Below are 22,749 nucleotides of genomic sequence, written 5' to 3'. Positions count from 1 at the left end.
TAATATCATCATCCAGAGGAAGCTGGAGCTGTTTGTGTTGTACATGTGGCCGGACGACTCCAGGTCACATTATTTATGTCAAGCACAGCAATTTATTACCCAGCCGCTATTGATTGGGTCCTCCTGATGTTGTCATGTAAATTCAAGAAGAATCATGGTCGGCAGCTGCAAGCCACACACACAGAAGAACACAATAACACACACACACACACAAAGAAGCACACAAACAAGCCTGTGCGCACACTCGCCATTATAAAGCTGCTCTAAATTGTCATTCATTGCCGTCCTGGTTATAGATCTTACACTGTAGCGTGCCCGCTCTGTCAGATCACAGGATTCCATACAATGAAAAGTGCACACCTTCTTCCGTCTAATATTAAAAGCTTTGATACAGAATAATCTCGTGATCATTCGGTTCAGTTTGAGGTTAGAAGGGGGGGGGGGGGGGGGCGTGCTGAACCTCCGGGGTCCTGTTAGGGGCAGTTTTACTCCAACTGGAGCCCGGAGAGCACTTGACTTGGCTGAGCTTGAGATTGCCTCTGGGCAGGAGTCTTCAGGGCCTGCTTGTCCTTCTGATAGCTGGCCATGATAGATCAGCCCGCGTCCAGGCAGAATTACTCTCTTTCCTCTTTCTATCTCTCTCTCTCTTCCTATTCCGCTCATTCTGCCGGCCCCCCTTTTCTCTCTCTCTCTCTTTCTCTTATCTCGCTCCTCTCTGGCCCATATCTTCTCTTCTCTTTTATCCCCTATTTCTCTCTCTCTCTCTCCCTCTTGCCATCTTTTTTACCCTCCTCCCTCCCTCCCTCCCTCTGTCTGCTCCGTTGTCTGATTGAGGCTGAGTTACGAGGGGGCTGCAGCTGGAGGGGGCCACCGTGCCTCGTAATTACATCTCTTTTTATTACCCGTGCTAATGGCCCTCGGGGAGAGGGAAACAATAATAAATTAATAGAATATGAACTCCAGCTCAACAGAAATCTCCAGCATTTCATTTTGGACCGTCCCGTGATCTGGCAGATGAAACGGCGTGCTGATTAATCTGTACGAGGGGTTTGGAGCAGCCGCCTGTGGGTTCGGGCTGCCCCCTCCTGCCAGCAGCCGAGGGCTTTTGGGCCGATAAAGGAAGAGATGATAGTTTTGGCTTCTGTCGCTGGTCTTCAGTTGGACTTGTTTTCACCCTCCGAGCTATGAATGATGGAGTTGATGCAGTTGGTGGTCAGCTGGGCTCTCGGCCGTCCATATATCTTTTTCTCCCTCTGTCTTGATTGAACCGGATTTCGCTCGTTTGCATGCAGGACGAACCACCTTGGAATTTGAAAATCCTTTTAAGAAACAAATGCATGATGTGTTTTGATATAAGTGGGATGCTTACACTAAAGTGAACAAAGAAAAACTCTGCACCGTTATTATCTCTGTATCCCCGCCACAAAGACTTTTAGACAGATATCTGCCGGAGCACTCAGCAGTGGAGTGGAAGAGGCCCTTCAAGTGCGCAGACAGGCCTGTCTGATTTGGTCAATATTGTGTCATGTTTGGTCAAACCCCGCCAAGGCAGTGGGCTGGAAATGAAGATGTAAATATTGATATTTCATTAGAGGAAATCACCCACTCCGACGGCACTTAACTGGGCCACCTTCAGAGTGTGGCGGCCGGAGCGCCGCGTGACCTGCGGAGTCGGGAAGTCACTTCATTACTCGATTAAATTGAGTGGAAAAAGGCGAGGCAACGACACGAGATCCCATTTGGAGCGATAATTTAGGCCCTGAAGAGAGGGGATGGAGCGGGGGGGGAAAAACACCACCTCTCCATCTCACAACACTGGATTAAATTCAAGGACTTTTAGCGTCAAAGGTAATTGTAGGCTGCTGGGCTGCATGTGTGCATGTGGCTGAGAGGTGTCTGCCGTATCAGAACAACTCTAAAGCCTCCACAACGAAGCCCTGAACAAGGCCTTCACACGGGCTGTCACATTGGGAGCAGCGCTTTAGTTCCGCTTCACTCCTCCTTGGCATTAAAAGGCTCGACGGAGCCGCGCCTGTGATTGCGATGCCAACCTGATGCGGCAATCAAGGCCGCGTCCGCGCTTGCATGACAATTTCCCCTCCGGCCAGTCCACATGCTGTCCAACTTAATGGCCACGTATGCAGACAAGGAAATAACACAACAGAATTTTAAGGCGCCACCCCGGACACGGGTAATGGTGCGGGCCGCCGCAAAATATGGCTTATTGCCTCCGCTGATAATAGTTAAGTGTTGTGAGTGCTTTCGGCAGCTTGCTGCGCGCGGTCTAATTTGGGCTCTTCAGACCTCTGACCGGTCCAGTCGGGCACCGGCACCTCTCTGTTCGCACTCTATTCTACGAACTATTGATTTCCCTTCAAAACGTGAAGACCCTCACATTCTGATCACAATCTGTTAATTAATGTATCCTCCAGCTCTTCCCCTGCAGTGGTCATCACCACGATAAGGGTAATTGAACACTCTGGTACCACTCTCGCTGGCTCTTCTTTCCTCTCTCTCTCTCTCTCTCTCTCTCTCTCTCTCTCTGTCCTGCTTCTTTTTTAACTTTCTCTCACGCTTCCTCATCATGTCTTTTATTCTCCTCACCCTGAACAAGTGTGTGTGTGTGTGTGTGTGTGTGTGTCTTCAAGGAGAAGACAATCATCAGGCTGGTGGCTGCACCCCAGTGAGATCATTTATATTTAAGCGTAAACACGGGGCATGTGCGTGCTTGTGAGTTTGTTTATGTTTGTTTGTGTGCTGAGCAGCCCTGGTCAATACTGTAATCTATCGCCTCTTAATCACGCAATGGCAGGTTGCGTGGCAACACCAAAACTTGTGAAACCAATCATATTAATCAGTGGCGTAACAGCGTAACAGCAGAGCCTAATACGCTGTCAGAGAATGGGCCGCCTGCAGGCACCCAGTGGGGGGGGGGGGGGTGAAGGGGGGGAAAAGTGGAAGCTGAGTATGTCTATGTATGTGTGTGTGTGTGGGGGGGTTTGTGCATTTATTGACAGCTGAAGGATAGCACGAGGGGAAAAACTGGTATGAGACATAGCTATCTGCCTATCTGCGCCTCACGCTCTGCCTTTACCGGCTCTAATTTGTTTGAGTTTCTCAGCTCATCTTCGGGGGATCTAGCGGTTTGTTCTATTTGATGTTCTATTCTGAGCACATGTAGAGGTGTTGAAGGGGAAATGACAGCGGTTCGATGCCACCGAGCCAATTTCAGCTCATCCAGCTGCTGTTGTTGGAGAATGAGACCCAGGGTTTAAGCAGGTCTTCGGGCCGGGCTTGAACCACGTGAACCTCACTAGCTCTTTATGTGTGTGTGTGAGCGAGCGGGTGCTTGTGTGTACTTTTATGTGTATGGATTTATGTGCATACATATATGTGTCACGATCCACATGTGCGTCTTGTTTGTTTTCCTGGTCGACATGTTTGTGTATCCGAGCACGTCCATGTATGTGTGCGTCTTTGTGTGTGTGTGTGTGGGTGTGAGTGTGCGTCCCCTTGTCACCTCCTCCCGCTACACAGTGCATGTCATGCCATCAACCCCTCCAATGAGAATGTGTCTTGGTGCTAATCCCCCTCACACCAATAGAAGTGTGACAGGATACAAGGGGGTAACCACATGGCTTTGTGTATCCCGGACCTTTGCACCGATTTACTGTCCTCACTTACAGTAAAGCCCACTCAAGTGCTCTGACACTGGCTTCAAAGAGGACCTTCCAGTGTGCATTTAAAATTAAACACCTCTCGCTGACATGGGCCTCACCGTGTACTCCCGGCTGCCGCGCCGCAGGACCTTTTCCGGGGGTTCACATATCAACTTCAAGTGATGTTTGCTTCACTTTTTAAAACTTTACAACAAAGGAAGACTTATGAGTGGACCATTGAAGCCTCACTATTACACTATATTCTCTTCTTCGAGAATTCAAAGGTAAATTCATTTTTTGCGTCTTCGCGTCCCGTCTTCTCACACTCTCCTCCTCTGTCCCCCCCCAGGCTTCTCTGCTCTGTCGCTGGGAGACCAGATGAGCCTACTGCAGAGCGCCTGGATGGAGATCCTCATCCTCAGCATCGTGTTCCGCTCGCTGCCCTACGAGGACGAGCTGGTGTACGCCGAGGACTACATCATGGACGAGGAGCACTCGCGGCTGACGGGCCTGCTCGACCTCTACGTGTCCATCCTGCAGCTGGTCCGCAAATACAAGAAGCTCAAGGTGGAGAAGGAGGAGTTTGTCACCCTCAAGGCCATCGCTCTCGCCAACTCAGGTGGGATTTCTTGCGCTCACTGGCGCATCAGAAAATTACATTCAAGTGCCATGATATTGGATTGAAGTAAATATCGTGTGCGTTTTGACAAAGACATCATTTTGCATAAGAAACAGAAAAACCCAAATGATTTTAGGTTTGAAGGTTTGGATAAATATTTAAATTTATTAAGAGAAATCAAACACTGTTATATTTTATTATTTAAGCATTGCATGATTTGTCCCAAAAAATTCTAATATATCTTTAGTATGATTTAGCAAAAGCCCTCATAACCTCATAAATAAGACATTTATTAAAGATATATTTGACTCTAAACTTAATCACTATTAGAGGAACAAACCTCTTATTTGTTTGGAATATTAGACATAATCTTTGTTGTTGCTGTATTATCTATAAAGCTAATTTGAGTTACTTTGTTAAAGATTTTTCAAAAAAACTAAATAATTCCACTTTATTTTATTACATAATATATTACCAGAGCTAATAATAACAAACTACATATTGTTGTAGCTTAGTGTAACATATATGTCAATCATTTCTTATTTCATATGTTGTCATAGCTTTTTTTCTTAATTTTCAGGATTAATTCAACCCTAAAATAAAATGCACTTTTGGCCAAAATCTACCAATAAAGAGAAAGTAAAGAAAAAAAGAATTAAGCATTTTGTTGCATTATAAGAATTTTCTATTATACATTGCATGGACATCAGTTTTACTGAGATGTTCTTCAGGTTTATTATTCACCCAGAATATTTCACTGTGTCCTGACTGGCCCTCTGACTAATGCACACTGCACAGTGTTATATCCAGACGCAGCAGGGTTCTGTCTAACAGAGTTTTCAGAAATGACATTTCTCAGTTTTTCAGGAGTTTCTCGGTGTAACCTTTAGTGTGGCGCTCGAGATGGAGAGATGGAGCGGAGATAAGGGCAGTGCAGGAGACAGAGGGATGGAGAATTGAGCTTTTTTTTAATTGAACACCTTCCGTGTTTTGGTATTTCTCCGGCGCTCCCTCTCCCCCTCTCTTTCTCTATCTCCATAACAGTAGCTGGAGGGCACAGCAGCCACGGGAGATAAATTTAGCATTTCATTAGGAGCACAGGGGCTGTCAATAAAATGTGTTAAGTCGAATGGAAAGAGCATCAGGGAGTGATAGGCCTCGTTTGTTCCGATGCGGAGACGCCACGCCGCTATTGACAGGCTGCTTTTGAGGAGGCACAACCTGTCCCGCTCTGATCAATGCACGCCTGGGTCACCGGGCCGCTCTCTCCCTTGTTTTGTCCGGGGCTGAAAAATGAAAACGCTGATGGTGGGGCTTTTGCTTTCAGAAAACAGAGCTCTGGTCGGGGAGGTGGGGCTGTGGGAGAGGGGAGAGATGGGGGTCGAGGGAGGAGGAGGTGGAGCAGGAGGAGGAGGGTGTCCGGAACGTTAGAACAAGGTCTCTGGGAGATCGCTCTCCCGGGAGCCCCTCTGTCTGACAGCTGTGAAAATTCATAGCGATTGATTTTGTAATTAGCAGTTTATCAATCGGATCGACGTGGGCTCACTGATGGATTGCGAGGAAATTGTTTCCTCGGAGTTGTTTTTTTAAGTCTACCCCTCCTCCAAGGGCTACAAGCGGAGCGCTCGCTGGCTCCTGCCCTCCTTTCCCTCCCATCTGTTGAGATGTCTTTATCTCCCTTTTTATTTTCGCCTCTTTCTCCCACCCCCCCCTGTCACTGCAAAACATTTCATCACAGCTCAGTTCCAATCACGGTTCATTGCTAAACTGTGTGCGTGTTTGCAAAAGTGATAAACACAATAAAATATTAGTTTGATTTGTAAAAAAGAATGCCGCTTGCTCGGTTGTGAATTCAGCCTCCATGAAAAGAGCAAGAGATAATTATGTCACGCCACATCCTCATCTGAGTTTTTTCCTCTATTTTTTTGCCTTTTGTTCTTTCCATCCTCCCCCTCTCCCCTCTCTCCCGCATTCACTTTACAAAACGACCTACTTCATTTTACCACTGTGGATTTGAAAACCGTCAGGGTGAGAAATGTCTCAAGGTCTTGGGAATACAGTTGTTCCAGTCGATGAATTTGGGGCGAAGTCTGGAATCTGTTTTGCCTTTTTATTGTCCCGCGTGGTAAAATATGCACCGCCAAGGTGAGACGAGTCAGGCAGCCAATGACATGCTGCCTCTGGAGTGCCAGACACCGGTTAACCAGTGTGAGAAAGCGCAACACCCCTGGACTGAGCGAGAGAGAGAGAGAGAGAGAGAGAGAGATAGAGAGAGCGCGAGCAAAGCAGCAGAGAAAACAGAGGCAGAGAAAAGCGAGAATGAGAGTGGAGGCTGTAACATGATGTACAGAAGGAATGGAACAAAACAAGAGTAATGATATAGAAGCCAGACTGAAACTAAAGACTGCTCCAAAAACGGAGAGGTGGAATAGATCTAGGTAGACTGAAGCTGAGAGAGTCATAGGCTGTGTCTGAAATCACTCACTAATCACTATGTAGTTTTTATTTTAGTGAAGTTTTTTTAGACCCAATATGAATAGCGCCATTGTTAAAGTAAGTAAAGAAATAAATTAGTCCCTTGATCTGGATCCACACCAAAATGTATTGGTTTCCTCTTTGGGTCATGCAGCAGGAACATTTTAATTTGCCTCTTCTCATCCCTTTATTTACATTTCCTGGATTTGTTGTTGAATAAATTAAAATTTCTCGTCTCCTTGTCTGTGATGGTCAGAAATTTCTTTGAGGGTGAAGCAAAGGATTTACTTGAAAGGAAGTGTTGAATTCATCTCAGCCTTGTTTACAGCGTCCAATTCTCTAATGGAGCCCCCTCTTTTTTTCTCCTCTTTGTTTTTTTGTTCTTTGTAACGCAGAGGTGTTTAATGTGCACTTACTCAGCAGAGATTGGGTGCTATTCATGCCATTGTTACTGGAGGATAACATTGATTTTCAGTCTCGCTGGTCAAGGGCCATATGAATATCCTGCCCAGTCCACCAAAGAACAAATATATAAATAAATAAAGTAAAGCAGATGTTCTCTTTTTATGATCTATTCTTTATCTTGTCAGGCTGTGAGTTATGTTTATAATGTCTCCCATACCTTGCTGCTACTGACGGAGCAGTAAAGATCAATCATGAGATTTAATTTTGTTTTAGAAAAATCCATTTCCCATCACTCCTGTTATATTACTAGTGTCTCAAAGTGCAAACTATATTTCTCACAAGTTACTTTTTCCGCCCTTTTTTTTTCAAATTTGAAAACCCATCAATCCTAACAATCCTTTTCTCCTGTTCTCTCGTCCAGACTCTATGCACATAGAGGACATGGAGGCGGTCCAGAAGCTCCAGGACGCCCTCCACGAGGCCCTGCAGGACTACGAGGGCAGCCAGCACCAGGAGGACCCGCGGCGGGCCGGCAAGCTGCTCATGACCCTGCCCCTGCTGCGGCAGACGGCCACCAAGGCTGTGCAGCACTTTTACAGCATCAAAGTGCAAGGCAAGGTTCCCATGCACAAACTCTTCCTGGAGATGCTGGAGGCCAAGGTCTGATCGGAGGGTGGCTGATTGGCCATGGCAACAGAGGAGGGCTGCGTTTGGCGAGACAGAGAGGGACTTGAACCGAGGCGGAGGGTCCTCAGGAGAGGGGGACCCCCACTGACTAAGACTGTCCTCTCTCGCTCCCCCTCCTGGAACCCCGGGGCCCTAAATAAAAAAGAAGAAATGCAAAACGTGGTTATTAGTATAAATATAAAAAGGATGCAGATTAATTTAAAATATATAAGAAATACTATGTACAGTAATAATTTTTTGGGGTTTTTGTTAATTGTTAGTGGTCATGCTGTATATGAAGAAGGACCCCTCTGCCCCTCAGCGTCTTCAGAATAAGTAGTTGCCAGTTCTTGATAGAGACAAGTTTTCTTTTTGTTTTCAGAAAACAAAAGTTGTTAAAATTTGTTCATGCAGCAAAGTTGTCAACAACCATAAACAGACTCAGTTGTCTCTCAGTTGTGTTTTCACCTGGACCCAACCAGGACCATGTATATATTTATTAATGGAAGATTGAGTGTACAGGTCAAAGTCCGGGGAACTTGGTGGCCATTTTCTCTTGTTCTCCTACTGGATAAAAAAAAAAAAGATGAACTCAAATTGTTACTTAAATGTGAACTCTTATCAGTTTAAATGTCCTTGGATATACCTCTCCAGAGTAGTGAGCCGGGTGGTCTTTGTGGATCCTTCTCAGACTGGAAGACTTGCTGGTCCCATGTTTAGCTGAACTAGCATAGGCAGGTACAATATTCAGTCGAATTATTCTGTAGTAACTCAGCAATAACAGGGCTGTGTGGGGAAGCTGAGCTTGACCTCCTATCTCTCATGTGCTTTTCAATGCTGCTGTTGCTAAAAGACCATGCCTGTATATCTCAGTCCCACCAGTGGGACACACCACTGTACCACTGATGCACACCAGTGTTTCTCCTCCCCTCTCCCCTCCTGTAGTGGTTTGTGTCAGTGCTGTTTATGCAACCCATTGAACCCCAAATTTGGTCATTGCATCTTGGCATGCGAACAGATGACCTGATTTGGGTTAGGTGAAAGATGATCAGCGGGTTTGGTGTGGCAGTATCAAAGGATTTATGCCGAGTGGCAGGAGTCCAGGAGATTCCATGTTCAAACAATCAGAGGTCCATATGTCAGCCGCTCTATTTTGGGCTCTTTTAAGCCCGTGGCAGAGTCATCCTGCACACAGGGAGCAAGGTGCCCAGCATCTGCTCTCACCATTTTAGACACCTCCCATCTTTTAATAGCCGTGCCTGCATTTATAGAGCTTCAACCAAACGGAGGTAAATAGCAGGTGCAGGGCCGGAGTGGTGGCACTTCACACTGGGTTTATTTTTAACCCGGCAAGAGGTGGTTCACTGCGCAGCCTCCCAGGAGTACAGTAGACACGTGGAACACTTCTTCTTGACCTCATGTTGACACAGTGGCCGGAGCAGAGTAACACCTTTCCCTCCGGTCTGGAGGCGGGTAGGCATTTGTGAGGAGAGCTCGGGATGCCCAAGAATGCACATGTGAATAGCTATGCAAGAAACAAAGTGTCAGCATGCATGCTTCGTAGGGTAACAGCAACCCGACAACGTGTCAGTACAAGGTGTGATCTCTGGTGGGAGAACAAGATGCTGCGCTCCCTTCTCCCTGTGTTTAGCTGCGTGTCCATGACGCCGGGTGTGAGTATAATACATTAGTCCAGTCCAGCAGACCTGCCGCTCATCTCCATGTGAGGGAGGATGTGTCTGAGGTGATTACCTATACTACTGAAAGATTTTATGTGATGTGATAAATTGTGGCACTGTTGCAACAATATGATACTGTGATCAAAAGAATCCCTAACATTGCAGTAGGGTAGGATTGCCGCCATTCTCCATATATCAGTGGCTAGCACTGATCCAGCGACGGCCTGCTTTTTTTTTACAGCAGCCTGACTGGCCAAGCAATGGAGGATGTTTACCCACTCCAGCACCCAATCATCTTTACTTGAACCGCTGTCCAGCTAACAAGCTCCGCTGTAGACGGTGACAATATAACTTGAGTTATTTTACTGTTGTGCAATACAACAGGGACCAATTCTGACTGAAACCATGCTGGAAAGCATGCTTTTACTTAGATTTGGAGGAATTTGTACACTACTAACTAACACAGCATTCTAAAGCCCTCTGATTTCAAACATATATCCCGTATAACAGAAGAGGAACTATATTTGATTTGCTTAGCTGACAAAAACTCTTTTGTGCTTGTTTCAATAAAAGTCCAGTATAAATTAAAACTTTTGCAGAAAATCTTTACAACTAGTATTTTATAGTGTCCCAAATGATCATCCATAAGAATCATAATAACGGGCATCATGTCATCTTCCTGTTTCTTTTTACATAGCAAGGTGGCACTGTGTTAAGTAAATGATAACATGTCTTACATTACAATCTGTGTCGAAGTGTATAATTGTATCAGCGTCAATACAGTAGGTTGCCGAAATACCATTGAAAATAAAGTATGCAGCACCCTGCTGACTACTACCTCATTATCATATTGTCAATATTTCTCTGATTCAACACTTTCTGCTCGTTATCAACTTCATGTCTGTGACATTCAGTACCTGAGCCATCCATGTTTTTATCAGACACCCCCCCCCCCCCCTCAGTGCTCCTGCCAAAATGTTTGTAATCGTAGTTTCTGATCTTCCTGTTTGTCCTTCATAGACCTGTTTGTAAAGGTAAAGCATGCTTCACGTCGACCACGTGACTTGGCCATTGGTGGGTGTGACCCCCATTTTGGTTACTAAGCGGGTATGTGTTTTTATGAGCATCAGTGTGTCAGAATTGGTCCCTTGATGATAAATTGCAGACAGGGGCAGGTGACTGATTTCCTGCTTCTCTGCTCTGAGTATTTATGGTGTGAAATATATCATTTGGCAATGGTGTACATTGATATCTCTGATGGTTGAATCACCAATATCTGTGTAACTTTTATGTTTTGATTTTCAAAAAGGTAAAGGATCAACAAATTAAATACTCCCTGAACTCTGACTCGTCTGTGTAATGACTAAAATGTGTATACACCCAGTAGACACCAGTAAGTTTTCCTGAGTTGCAAAAGCACTGAACGCCATTTTTGTCAAAACTTTGAACACTGTTCATCTGGTTAGACACACTTTGCAAATCTGAATCACCCACTTTACAAAACTCTAAACACATTCTCATGAAACCACTGAGGTTATTTTAGGACAATACCATTCTAAACGTTATCAATATTTCTGGATGGCACACCGGATGCTTTGCTCAGAACTGAGCAGAGAGGTAATGAACAGGCAGAGCTTCCTGATTAAGTGATGTAGATGAAGTCCTGTGGCCTAAACCGGCCCAGAAGCATGATGCTGAGGCAGAATTAATGATTGACACTGCTTATTGTAAATAATGCAGGTTCTTGTTTACATAGGTTTTCCAAGGCGCAGCTATAACATTTTTCAGTAAAGATTTGCATTTATTTATTAAAATGTCTCTTTGTTTACTTGTCCATGTCCCATTTGCTAACATGGATGACACGGGTTAATGATTTATACTGCAGTCAGCCACCAGGGGTCTAATGCTCTAGATTTGAGTGGTGGACTAACAAACCGATGCCATCCACAGAGCCACGTCGATAACATTGCTAATAGCAAAGCCTTATAACTGTACAAGTGAGTAGCCCTCAGCTAAATGTAATGACTATACCGAAGACACTTGTTCATCACTGTGTTTAACCTCATGTGTCTACCTATTCATTCACCCAGTAGAGTGACTCTTACCCTAACCCTTCCCACTGCTCTGTGTATTTACCCACTCCACTGTGACCAGTCACACATACGCAGACTGGGAGTTCAGCGATGGGACAGAACAAAGAGCAGGTCAGAGCTCCCAACAGACCAGAGATGAGGGCAGTGACAGAGGCGAGCCAGAGATGCTCGCTGGCCACCCCAGACCCTTCAGCCGTCAGCCGCCGCCGCCGCAGGGCCAGAAGCCGTTGAAAATGGATCCGTCACAGGAAACAGGCACGCAGACACGCTAACGCTGATGGAGGTTGGGGGGGGGGGGGGGGGGGGAGTGAGGGGCTGTGGTTCCATTATTTCAGGAAGCTGATATTCTTGGGAGTTAAAGTATTCCCCTCTCTATATAATTATAAGAGCCAATTTCCCTTTTTGAAATAATGTCTTGGCAACCAATTAATTGTAATAATCCTCTGCGTGGAAACAATGGCATCACAAGGCAAAAGAGGAGGGATGACTAGAGGATGAGAAGAAGAAGAAGAAGAAGAAGAAGAAGTAGACGTGGTGGCCCGCACGAATAAAATGTGCAGCGCGCTTGCCAGGTGCTGTATTTTTAAAAGCAATGTGCTCCTCATTTCTCATGCAAATCACCGAGTTGGACCAGATATTGCCATCAATAAGTTTCCCACAGATACAGTAGCAGGGCAATCATTTACCTCCATTGACAGGTCAAAACACCTTTCATTAGAGTTACGAGGCATCTCATCAAGATGCGGCCCCACTTGCAGCTGTACGACTGCTGTGTATTGCTTAAGTGTGTTTCATTATTCCCAGAGCAGCGTTCATGATGGGGAGGGAAAGGATTACACGTCAGGGTGAGTGATTGGGTTTGAACAGAGCTGCTGCATACACTTTGTATCAACCCAGGGCTCAAATTACACTTAGGTTGAAAACGGAGCACGCAAATGCCCAGGAGAGCTTGTGGCACAGAAATGAAGAGTGGGCCACCATCTCACTCTCTCACTCTCTCTGTATCCCTCACACACACACACACAGACTCACACTTTTCATCGCTTTCCTTTGTCAGATTTTCTTCTGACCCCCCCTCCCTCTCGCCAGTTACCCTCCCCACACTCACCTCCTTGTTTTTGAGGTACAACCATCCTTTATGGCCAGTCTTATTGTTCCACTGATTCTGGTAAGTGTATTTATTGCTCCATTTGTGAAATTGGAGGCACCGGCCGACAAGCCTATTACTATTCAATAACAAGGGCTAGGCATTTTCACGACCATGCCATGTCGGTGTCCCAGACAGAAACGGACTGATGGCTGTATGGTTGTTGTGTAAAGCAGAAGTAAATCCCCCCACAATACATCTGGACAAATCGACAAAGAGACGATGTGATTGACTCAAGAGTTGGTATAGGTCCTGATAGGTCCCAGTTTCCGCATACTGTCCTGTACCTGTCGCACTGGCAGCATCCGAGCCAAGCATCCCCAAACCTCTGACCCTTCCCAAGACTCTCTGTGGCTGATCAATAGGCTGTCAAAGTGCCTCGCAGGCACAGCAACTGGGCCATCTGAGATTTCGCCCCCTCATTGTCCATCTTCACTGTTTTAAGTGCATTTATCAGGTTACAAGCTCGCTATCTTCATCACTTAATGCATGGCTGAGCTGCTGTCCTAAAAAACCTAATGGCCATCAGCGGACCTCTGTCCCAGTTAGTCAAATTACTGTGTGTGGTTATGTGTTTTTTTTTTTCAGACAGACCATGATGCCATCGTACAGTGAAAGGCGAGACTTTTTGCTTACACTTAAATACCCAATTTGATCTGATATCAATCAGACGTAGCTGTCGGCCCAAAATATTTCATCAAGTATAATCACTTGTATCTTTGTTTTTGGGCCAAACTTTGCTGCATCAACCAGCTTCAATAGTTCACCTGATAAACACATAAGAAATTAAGCAGTCATGTGAAATCCTTTGAGAACAAGTAGCCTGTACCACACAGGACGCCATGTGAGGAAGAAACCACACTGACCCTCCAGCTCCACAGAGAAAATACTGCTTTTAGCTTAAAATCCGTTTTGTGTTCTGTAACACTTGGACATTGTAGGAACACAAGCACTGTGAGGGAGCGGGTAGGTAATAAACACACACACACACACACGTTGCATGTGATAACTGCATGTGAAGGGTTTTGTTCCTTCATTTGAGATTTATTTCCCCAACTATATCTTTATCTGTGGTGCTCACTGATATGAAGCTGTGGGGGAGCAGAAATATTTCCAACTATCTGCCAAATGTATCTCCCTCTAGCCAAGAAAACAATGTTGTGGGATGTGTGAGTGTGTGTGTGTGTGTGTGTGTGTGTGTGTGTGTGTGTGTGTGTGGGTGTCTCTCCTCCCTACTGTTTTATTGCCTCTGCCATGTATTCACATGTTCTTATGGGCTTTTCCAATTTAACCACTGGTTTGGAAATAATGAAGGGAGATAAGGAAAATTGATAAGCATGGATACGTCCATCAAACAGAGAAAAACTCGCACTGAATGGTTTGTGTGCTTACTTCTCAGGCGTTTAGCACAATTACCCATGAATTACTGTGGATCAGACCTGTGGACACTTTATCATCTGAATACATATGTGTGATATTTTTATATATATTTTCTGGTCATAGAAAAAAAGGTTTCGCTTTTTAAAAACGAAATATATTTTTACATCTGTAATTTATATGAGGCTTTTATTAATTTCCCTTATTTTCTTCTGCTAAATAAATGTTGGTTTTACAAACCTAATTAACTACGCATTTGCTAAATATTGCAACCAAGCCCTCACAATTGTTCGCCAAAGATTTAAGAAGGAAAAACAAATTTTGTCATATCTCGTTTCCTGACTGTCGCTAGCATGTGCTTGTTGATACTGTGGATCCCAGGATTTCCTTGGGTGCACAGGAGCAGGGAGGGAATGGTCAGGCTCAACTCCAGTGGGAAGCCACAGATGGGCCTGACCTTTTCGGCATGTCAAGCAAAGGTTAGAAATCTCTACTGGCCTTAAAGCAAATGCACTTGTTTGCCATAATGGAGAAAGCCCCTGTCCTTTTTTTCCAGCTAGAGACCAGGTCTGGTCCCCAGAGAGTTCCCCATGATGGAATTCTGTCCGCACACACACACACACACACACACACACACACACACACACACACACACACACACACACACACAGATAGATAGAGAGTCTACTGTCTCTATAGCAGTCGGCTAATTAAGTTTAAGTGTCAAGCTTTCTTGTATCGAAACAAGCCAAACTCAACATGTTTATTGAATGAAACATTTAAGTTTCTAAAATGAGCTACATCATGTTCGCCAATCCTTGTTACCTTTTTCATGTCTTTCAGACGGAGATGATGGAACTGCTCGCCATGTGAGAGACGGAGAGACACGGATCCGTGATCAACCACCTAAGACCCCAGGAAGGGAGTCACCCATCCCTTATCCTCTTATGAGATATACTATAGAAATCTCATAAATATTGGCAAGTCTGAGGCCTATAGACATTTTGTACATCATATAACACATATGGCCGCTCATAATACACACATTTATATTCATAAACGTGATTTTGTATTTAAAATATGACTCATAAAGCTTGATATATGGAAATTGACAGATCATATGTGATTCCTGAATTAAATATCATATAGATCACATGTTTTATGTCCTATTCTTCCCTGCCCTCCTTGCCTGGGAGAGGAGCCTTGACCAGGCGGCGCGTAGGTAATTTACAGTGTTATGGGATGAGTGCAAAACATGCTGTAAATAAATAAGAGTAAACCCATTTCATTTTAGGAGAGAGGGGGAGGTTAGCCGCCCCCTCCCCACCTATATACTCCACCCTGCCGCCCCTATGGTACGGTGACGTCCCCCTTCGCTGGGTGCATCTGTATATCACCCAGAGGAGAGGGGGCCACAAATGGGGCAGCAAGCGACACTATGCAGTCCATTTGCTAATTTCAATATGGTGTCCGTCTGTGTGGGTATGGCCTTGGGCACCGTAGCAACCCCCTTCTTAGTGCACCGCCGCTCCCTCCGTCTCTCCCCTGTGTCCCTTTGACCTTGCACTCAATCACAAACAGACCTCGTACACACACAGGCACACGCATATTGACTTTATTAAAACAAACAATGCACAAATCATGTCTGTTTCCAGCTCTTGCATGTGTGTGTTTCTTTTAATATCACGAGAACCCTAAAATGTTTCAAAATCAGAGGTCATTCACTCATTTTTTCATTTCTTTCCTCTGTCGATGTTTGACAGGCATCAATACTCTCAGTGAACAGCTGCAGGACTCTTTCTTTTGTCTTGTCTGCAGAGAACAAAACATATAAGCGACACTTTTCAATGGAATTTACACTTTCAATGAGAAAGCGTGTGTGTGTGTGCTCTTGTACAGCTGTTTGTGAGGACCACTTTGGGAAAGTGAGGACCTTTTGACCGGTCCTCACTTTGTAACCTACCTTTAATGGACTGTTTCGGGTTTAAGACTTGGTTTCAGGGTTAAAATTAGGTTTAAGTTAGGTTAGGGTTAGGCATTTCATTAGGGGGGTTAGGGTAAGGGGCTAGGGAATGCATTTTTCCAATCAGTGTCCTCACTAAGAAGCTGTACAAACATGTGTGTTTGTGTGTGTGTGTTTGTGTGTGTTTTTGTTGGCCCCAGTAGCAGTGACATACACTACATATGGCCTCACATGAATTGCTGTGATTTGCTTAATAACTCTCTGCAGTGATATTGCTATGATCATTGCCCAGCTGCACCATGCAAATCAAACGAGCAAATGAAGTGTGCTTTTGTGGTAATATCGTTCCGGTAGTGTCACCTGCCCACCTTCAACTAAACAGTTTTCCCCCTCTCATATCATCCTCCTCCTGAACCTGAGGCTTATATAAAAAAATAATACCAATGATTTGATATAAAACAAAGACATTATATTTCATCCCTGTGTAAGTGCCTCAGTGCTTCATCATATTACATTGTCATTGTTTTGTCCTCAGCGCCCAGCGGATCTGACTGACTGCGGTTTGAAGGGTTTACTTGCCCATGAATCGTGATTAAAACATCTCCCGTGAAATGTTTTACGGTTGTTTCGGTTTGTGCCTACCCACAACCACCGAGCACATCCATGTCGCCTCTCACCCGCCCTCCCATTCCATCAGTGTGTGTGTGAGCATGTGCATTAAAGTGCGTGTGTGGGTGTGAGGGAAATGTGTTGGAGCAGAAGCAGAGGGAATATTACACAATCCTCTGTGCATTATTGTAATTAGATTTCCCAGGATAGCTCAATTAAGTCCTACTGCTCCAGGGACCTGGTGGTTTGTGGATTGACACTCACTCACAGGGGGTCCAGTGTGTTAAGTAAAGCAGAGGAACACAACTATTAGAATGGTGCATTTTCTGTGGAAGAAAGACTTGGACATTTGAACACTTCTCCCTTAATGAGGCGGCATCGTGTTTGTTTACTCGGCAGCCTTTTTGTCTCTCCGCTCACACAGAGGGCAGGTAAAGGTGGAGCCCCTGCTGCAGCTCAGCTCCTCGGCTGCGGCTGGAGAATGAAGGACAGCTCGCAGTTATCCGAGGACAGCTCTGTAATGTAATGTCATGTATATTCTAATGAGAAGAGCTCCATCTATGGACCACCTGTTGAACTGCATTCATGAAGAAATCCCTCAAATCCAGCAGAAGAGAAGAAGCTCCAGAGTGTTTAAAAAAAGAAAATGCTCGTGGGTGGTAAATAACCTCGGGGCTCTATTTTTAGCGGCCGCAGGATAAATCTGACGGACACTCGGTGACGCTGTAGAGGTCATCTTTAAAGACGCTGTCCGGGCTTTCTGTGATTATTTATTTGTATGAATGGCAACAAACGTGAATATGTTTGGAGGAATTGCATGTCATGTGTGGTGACAAAGGGAGATTCAGCACTTTTGATGATATGTGGTTACATTACTGGTCTCAAGGCTGCCGCTGAGTTTAAATGCTCCAGTAACATTTCCTTTTATTTATATCCGCAGACCTTGGCTGAAATAAATGAGTTGAGACAAGTGTGAGAGGCCGATGTTACGAACAATTTCTTCCTGACATCGGGAAACGAGTATGCGCAAGACATTCAACTCTTTCACTGCCAGTGGCTGACAGGCTGTCCCGGCTCGGCAGCAGGAGGCCTCTTAAAAAGATTCAATGTCGGCATCAACGTGAAAGTCGTTGTGTCATTATCTTAAATCTTAACTATCCAGCAGGATGAAAGTGTGAGAGACAACCATATCTGTCAGGGGTCGGCAGGAGATGTTTTATTCTCTGTGTACAGTGAGTGCCCCTCTCACACGCTGAGATTAGCAGTCCCAACCGAGGAAGTCACTCTGCAAGGGTCATTCTGCAGCCTGCCTTCAATTTACTGCCATTTTTAATATTCTGTCATAGTTAATTTTTTTATTGCCCTCTTTTATCACCATATCCTTATGTCCCGTGCTTATGAACTTTTCTATGCAAATCACTCACTTGAATCAAAAAGGGAGTCCTCTGCTCTTTGTTTTCAGGCAGCTGAGGCGTCAAGAAAACCAGCCGCCTGCTTGATGTCTTCATGGTCATCACCTCTGTTTCTCTTCTGCTGCTTTTTTGCTACTGCAAATCCCCACGTTTCTGAGAGAGGGTGTGTGGTCCGGCCAAAACAACAGAAACCTCAGGTTTTTGGGAATTCTAAATGACATCAACGCACCACTGCGTTTTGTTCCACATATTCAGGAGTTTCTCAGTCGGCCTACTGTGAGCACAAACAGGAAATCCTGAGCTGTATGTAATGATCCTGTCTCAACACTGTGCGTGGACTCACAGGGGACCGGTTTCTCCGTGCTCAACATTTGTACTTGCTTCACCTCGCTATATTTTCACACTCCCCTTCCTCGCTGACGACGGCCCCGCTCTTGTTTTCTCTTCCTCTGAGGCTTGACAGGCCGGCGGGCGTTGGCAGAGGGGGGAAAAAAGGGAGTCGAAGAGGAGGCACCGGAGATTTACGAGTGTATGGATCCTCCACTTTGAGGATGAAGTTCATGAATATGTTTAGATTTTGTCCTCTGACGCTGCTGTCCTGAAGACGCAGAGGGCCATGTCTTTTAATCAGCTGCAGTATGGATCATCCAGCCCGCCATGTGGGGGAGGTGAGCGACTGGGAGACTGACCAGTGGCCAGCAGGACTGGGCCATTGTCCTGGTGCCATGGTGACTGGGACCAATCAATATTACATTAGTATGATCGTACCATATAGATACTTGGTGACTGGCGCTCTAGCTTTCTGTCTGTCGCTCTGTCACTCACACACACACACACACACACATGGACTTTTCATGATAGTTATTTGATTTGGTGCGTGGAGGAGAGGGCAGAACTGACCGGGGTGACGTGTCGATGTGCAGGGGGCCTCTAAGTGCTCATGAACGGCCCTAATGAGGGTGGCAAATGGAGACATAAAGAGGGAATGGGTACACTTTTCACTTTAGCCTGACATACCGTTGCTGCCCCCCGAAGCCCTTGAGGGGGCATTTGGAGAGGGTGCGACCATGCTTCAAATCCTCCTCCTCCTCTGACTAATTGTTGAGGATATTGACCTTGGGAAGGAAGGAGAGAACGATGGAGGGAGGGGAAGTTGGGTGAAGGGTGGAGGTGGCTCACAGTTCACGCCGGTTTGCGTGACCTACAGACAATTTATCCCTTCCTCAAAGCGGCCCACGAATGAAGTTTACATGCTGTACTCTGTGCGCGGCTGCTCCGGAGGTAAGGAGGAGGAGAGTGGTTCAAATCAAAAGGCGTCAATGAGCGCAGCATCATAACTGCCTGAATCAATCACTCCAATTTCAGGCCTCATTTTCCCCCCATGTCATTGATTCGGAGCGCACGCAGCACTATCGGATCAACGTGGGAGAATGTGGTGGTCTCGCACACAAACATCCCCTCCGCCCCTGTCCTCTGGCCTGACCCTGATCTGTGCTGGACAAGTTCACCATCCTGTTCTTCCTCAAGTCCCAGTCAATGGGGTGTCGATACGCTGGATTGGCTGGGCGACAGGGGCTAGAAGGGGAGTCGATGAGGGGGTGATAAGCAGCGAGGGGCTGCTTTGTTTCAGTAATGACGGCTTAAACAAACGCCCATCGGCCCTTTCGGTAACCCGCGGCGTCACCTCAAACAACAAGCCTCCATCAATAAGGGGACAGTAAAGGGACAGACGCAGATTGCCGACAATCACCCTACATACAAAACCCACGGGGCTCAACTGGAGGAAGACTACATCTTGAAAAGTGTTTATTTCAGGTGTGTATTTGATGCTATGAAACATTTATTGTAGCGTAAACAACCTCATAGAATCCCTGCTTCAATTAAATGCTTAAAATCTGCTGGGAATATTTATGCATTATTCACTTTCATGACAAAAATTATAAATCTATAGGTTTCTGAGCAGTAAAATCCTCCCTTTTATTTTGCAAGCTGATTAATTGCCGGCTTAATGGCATTTTATAATGTTACATTAACACTTTAACGATTTAATGCTCTTTGTTCTGCATTGTAATGTCCAAAGTTCATTAGAAGTAAATCTTGTCTCATTACGGATGGTTCTGTGGTTCTTGAAATTATAATACAGATTTATATCTCGGAAAAGATATGTGGAAGGACAGTCCGGGATGCACCAAATATCAGAGGTGACAGGGTGCACATACATCCGAACACATGCACACACACACACACATACACACACTGGTAAATGTTAGATTACACATGAGAAAGCACAGGGCAAAGCAAAGTGGGATATATATGTTTCGGTCTCCGAAGTCATTGATTCAGTCTCAGTGGTTGCTCAGTTTATGCAGGCGTCACTGTACATCAAACTCAAACAGTTCACTTCTCATCACTCTGTCTGCATCCTGGATTTTCACCAGTTGTTTACAGGTTTGTAGTTTAATCACATCGCTCCACTTACTGGCACTTTTACCAACTAAATGTACTAAACATCAACTCCATCAGTATAAGAGCTGCTTTGTCGTTTGACTCCTGTAATTGACTCATTTACTCCTGCTCATAGGGTTAATTTACAAATTGTAGACATGGTTTACAGACATAACAAAACACTGTGATCATGTAAATCACTACAGTATAAAGGAAGAATTGCTGTTATATATTTATTACATTAATGTATGGTTGCAGAGAATAAAAGAGTTGTGTTGTCAATGCTAACATTTAGCATTAAGACAATAGCCCTTTGCTATAAAGCCTTCCTCCTCTCCTATGACAGGCTTTTATGGTATGACAGTTGCACTATACCTCTGCAATTACTTTTCAATTAGGACGATGAACATTTCCAACACTGCGGCACAATTATTTTATAGCCCAGTGTCTTAGCCCATTAATGGTGCTACCAACAGCACGGGAAGTGATAAACCATCTGGCCGGGCTCCCAAAGAGATAGAGCACACTTAATGGAGTGAAAAAGTAAAAGCAATTAATGTCACATTAATATAATGATAATAATGCTTTCCCGTACAGCTCTGGCAGGCAGAGCAGGGGACTGGGACTAAGCTGAAGAGAGGGACTCTGCTGGGACTCCACACAGCTCCACCAACAGCCTGCAGATTAGAAAACAAGCTACTGCCCCTTCAGCTGTCAATGGAAACATTAGTCCAGCCATGGACGGACAATGTGTCTTGATGGACAAAGGTACCATTTTGGAACAGGAGGTGATGCCGTCAGACAATTAGTGTGTGTTGTGGGGTAAAACAGATTCACAGATGATCCATCCATTAGATATAGTGCTTATGCTTTTGGGGAGCCAGTCCCAGCTGACATTGGGCGACAGGTCAGAGCCGACATAGTCAAACAACCATTCACAAGTACAAACTACTCAGACTCTCCCAAACTGCATGTATTTGGATAAATATAATGAACCTGGAGAAATCCACGCTGACACAGGAACATGCAAGGGATTCAAACATTAATCCTTCTAATGCTAATCACTGCATCACCGTGATGCCCTACCGCAGATCTTCACGTCATATTTTAATATTTCTACTGTCAGTTTCACAGTTGACGTCTATCCAAGATGACGTCACCTTGTAATGTGACAGCAAAGTTTGACACATAGCTTAAATTGAATTGTTGATCATGTGGTTTAAAGTCTGCAAATGCACATGAAGCGTGTGAGTGCAGGTGACTGCATGTGCTTGATTTTAGTTTGCCTTTTGCATCTGTGTCTGCGTGTGTGTGTGTGTGTTTTCGCGTGCATGTATGTATGTGTGTGTGTGTGTGAGTGTGTCTGCAGCGCCTGTCTCAGGAGTAGCTCCCCTGTCCTATCTCCTGACCCCTCTGTGTTCCCGCCGCCCTGCTCTGTTTGTGTTAATTCCTCTACATCTCCAGGGTGGCTTACATTAGAATATCTTAACCACTGGGCTGCATTAGCATAGTGTGATGGATGCTGCTGAATCTCCATGCCAGATAATGTCCACATTTTGCATTTTAAACTAAGCTACGCTATGGACGTGCTATCCATTTTCACTGGGGGAAATTAGGTCCTGGTGGGAGAGCGCCTGGCACTCTGTCATCCCCAGCAAAGCTCCCTGCCCAGGTTTTATGACACCTCTGGGGCACCATACAGAGACAGGTTGAGGGTCATTGTCCAGCAATGGTCAGCTGTGATGTCACATAAACACTTAGTAAACTTGGGTGTCAGTTTACTCCACGCGCTTGTTTTTTAAAAAGCTTGCCAAAGTTGGTGACATAGCAGCTCGTGCAGCTTCCTCCTGCAATATTCATGTGTTTCTATGTGTCCACCTGTCTGCCAGTCTCTCTGCAGCGCGCCATGTATTTCTTCTCACGGAGTTACTTTCAAGTGAAGCGTGATTAATAATGCATAATTTCCATTTTAATCCGTATAGTCCGGCAGACGACTTGTGTGCATATGTCCCGGTGCAGCCAGACTGCCTTGGCTGCGATGGAGTGTTGATTTCCGTTACAGGGCTGTCGCAGCCCCCGGCAGTTGATCAATAGGAATAAATCAGAGCGGCTCCTTTATGTGACATGAGATAGTTGTACATTTATAAGCCTCTTTATGAGATAAGATCTCATCACTTGAGCTTGCGTCACACACTCTGTG

General features: G+C 45.2%; 1 protein-coding gene across 4 annotated transcripts in view; it reads left to right on the top strand.

Moving 5' to 3' along the window:
* Positions 1-10,850, top strand: part of esrrb (estrogen-related receptor beta) — a 45,827-nt gene extending 34,977 nt beyond the window's left edge. For all 4 annotated transcript variants that reach the window (XM_062398112.1, XM_062398111.1, XM_062398110.1 and 1 more), the window contains 2 exons: positions 4,009-4,278; positions 7,580-10,850. In XM_062398112.1, the coding sequence (XP_062254096.1) occupies positions 4,009-4,278; positions 7,580-7,824 (515 nt within the window). In that variant the 3' untranslated portion in view covers positions 7,825-10,850. The remainder of the gene's footprint in view (positions 1-4,008; positions 4,279-7,579) is intronic.
* The last annotated feature ends 11,899 nt before the right edge of the window (positions 10,851-22,749 follow it).

This window comes from Platichthys flesus, chromosome 10 (assembly GCF_949316205.1).
Source record: "Platichthys flesus chromosome 10, fPlaFle2.1, whole genome shotgun sequence".
NCBI classification, from domain to species: domain Eukaryota; kingdom Metazoa; phylum Chordata; class Actinopteri; order Pleuronectiformes; family Pleuronectidae; genus Platichthys; species Platichthys flesus.
This window is presented reverse-complemented; position numbering and strand designations above follow the sequence as displayed.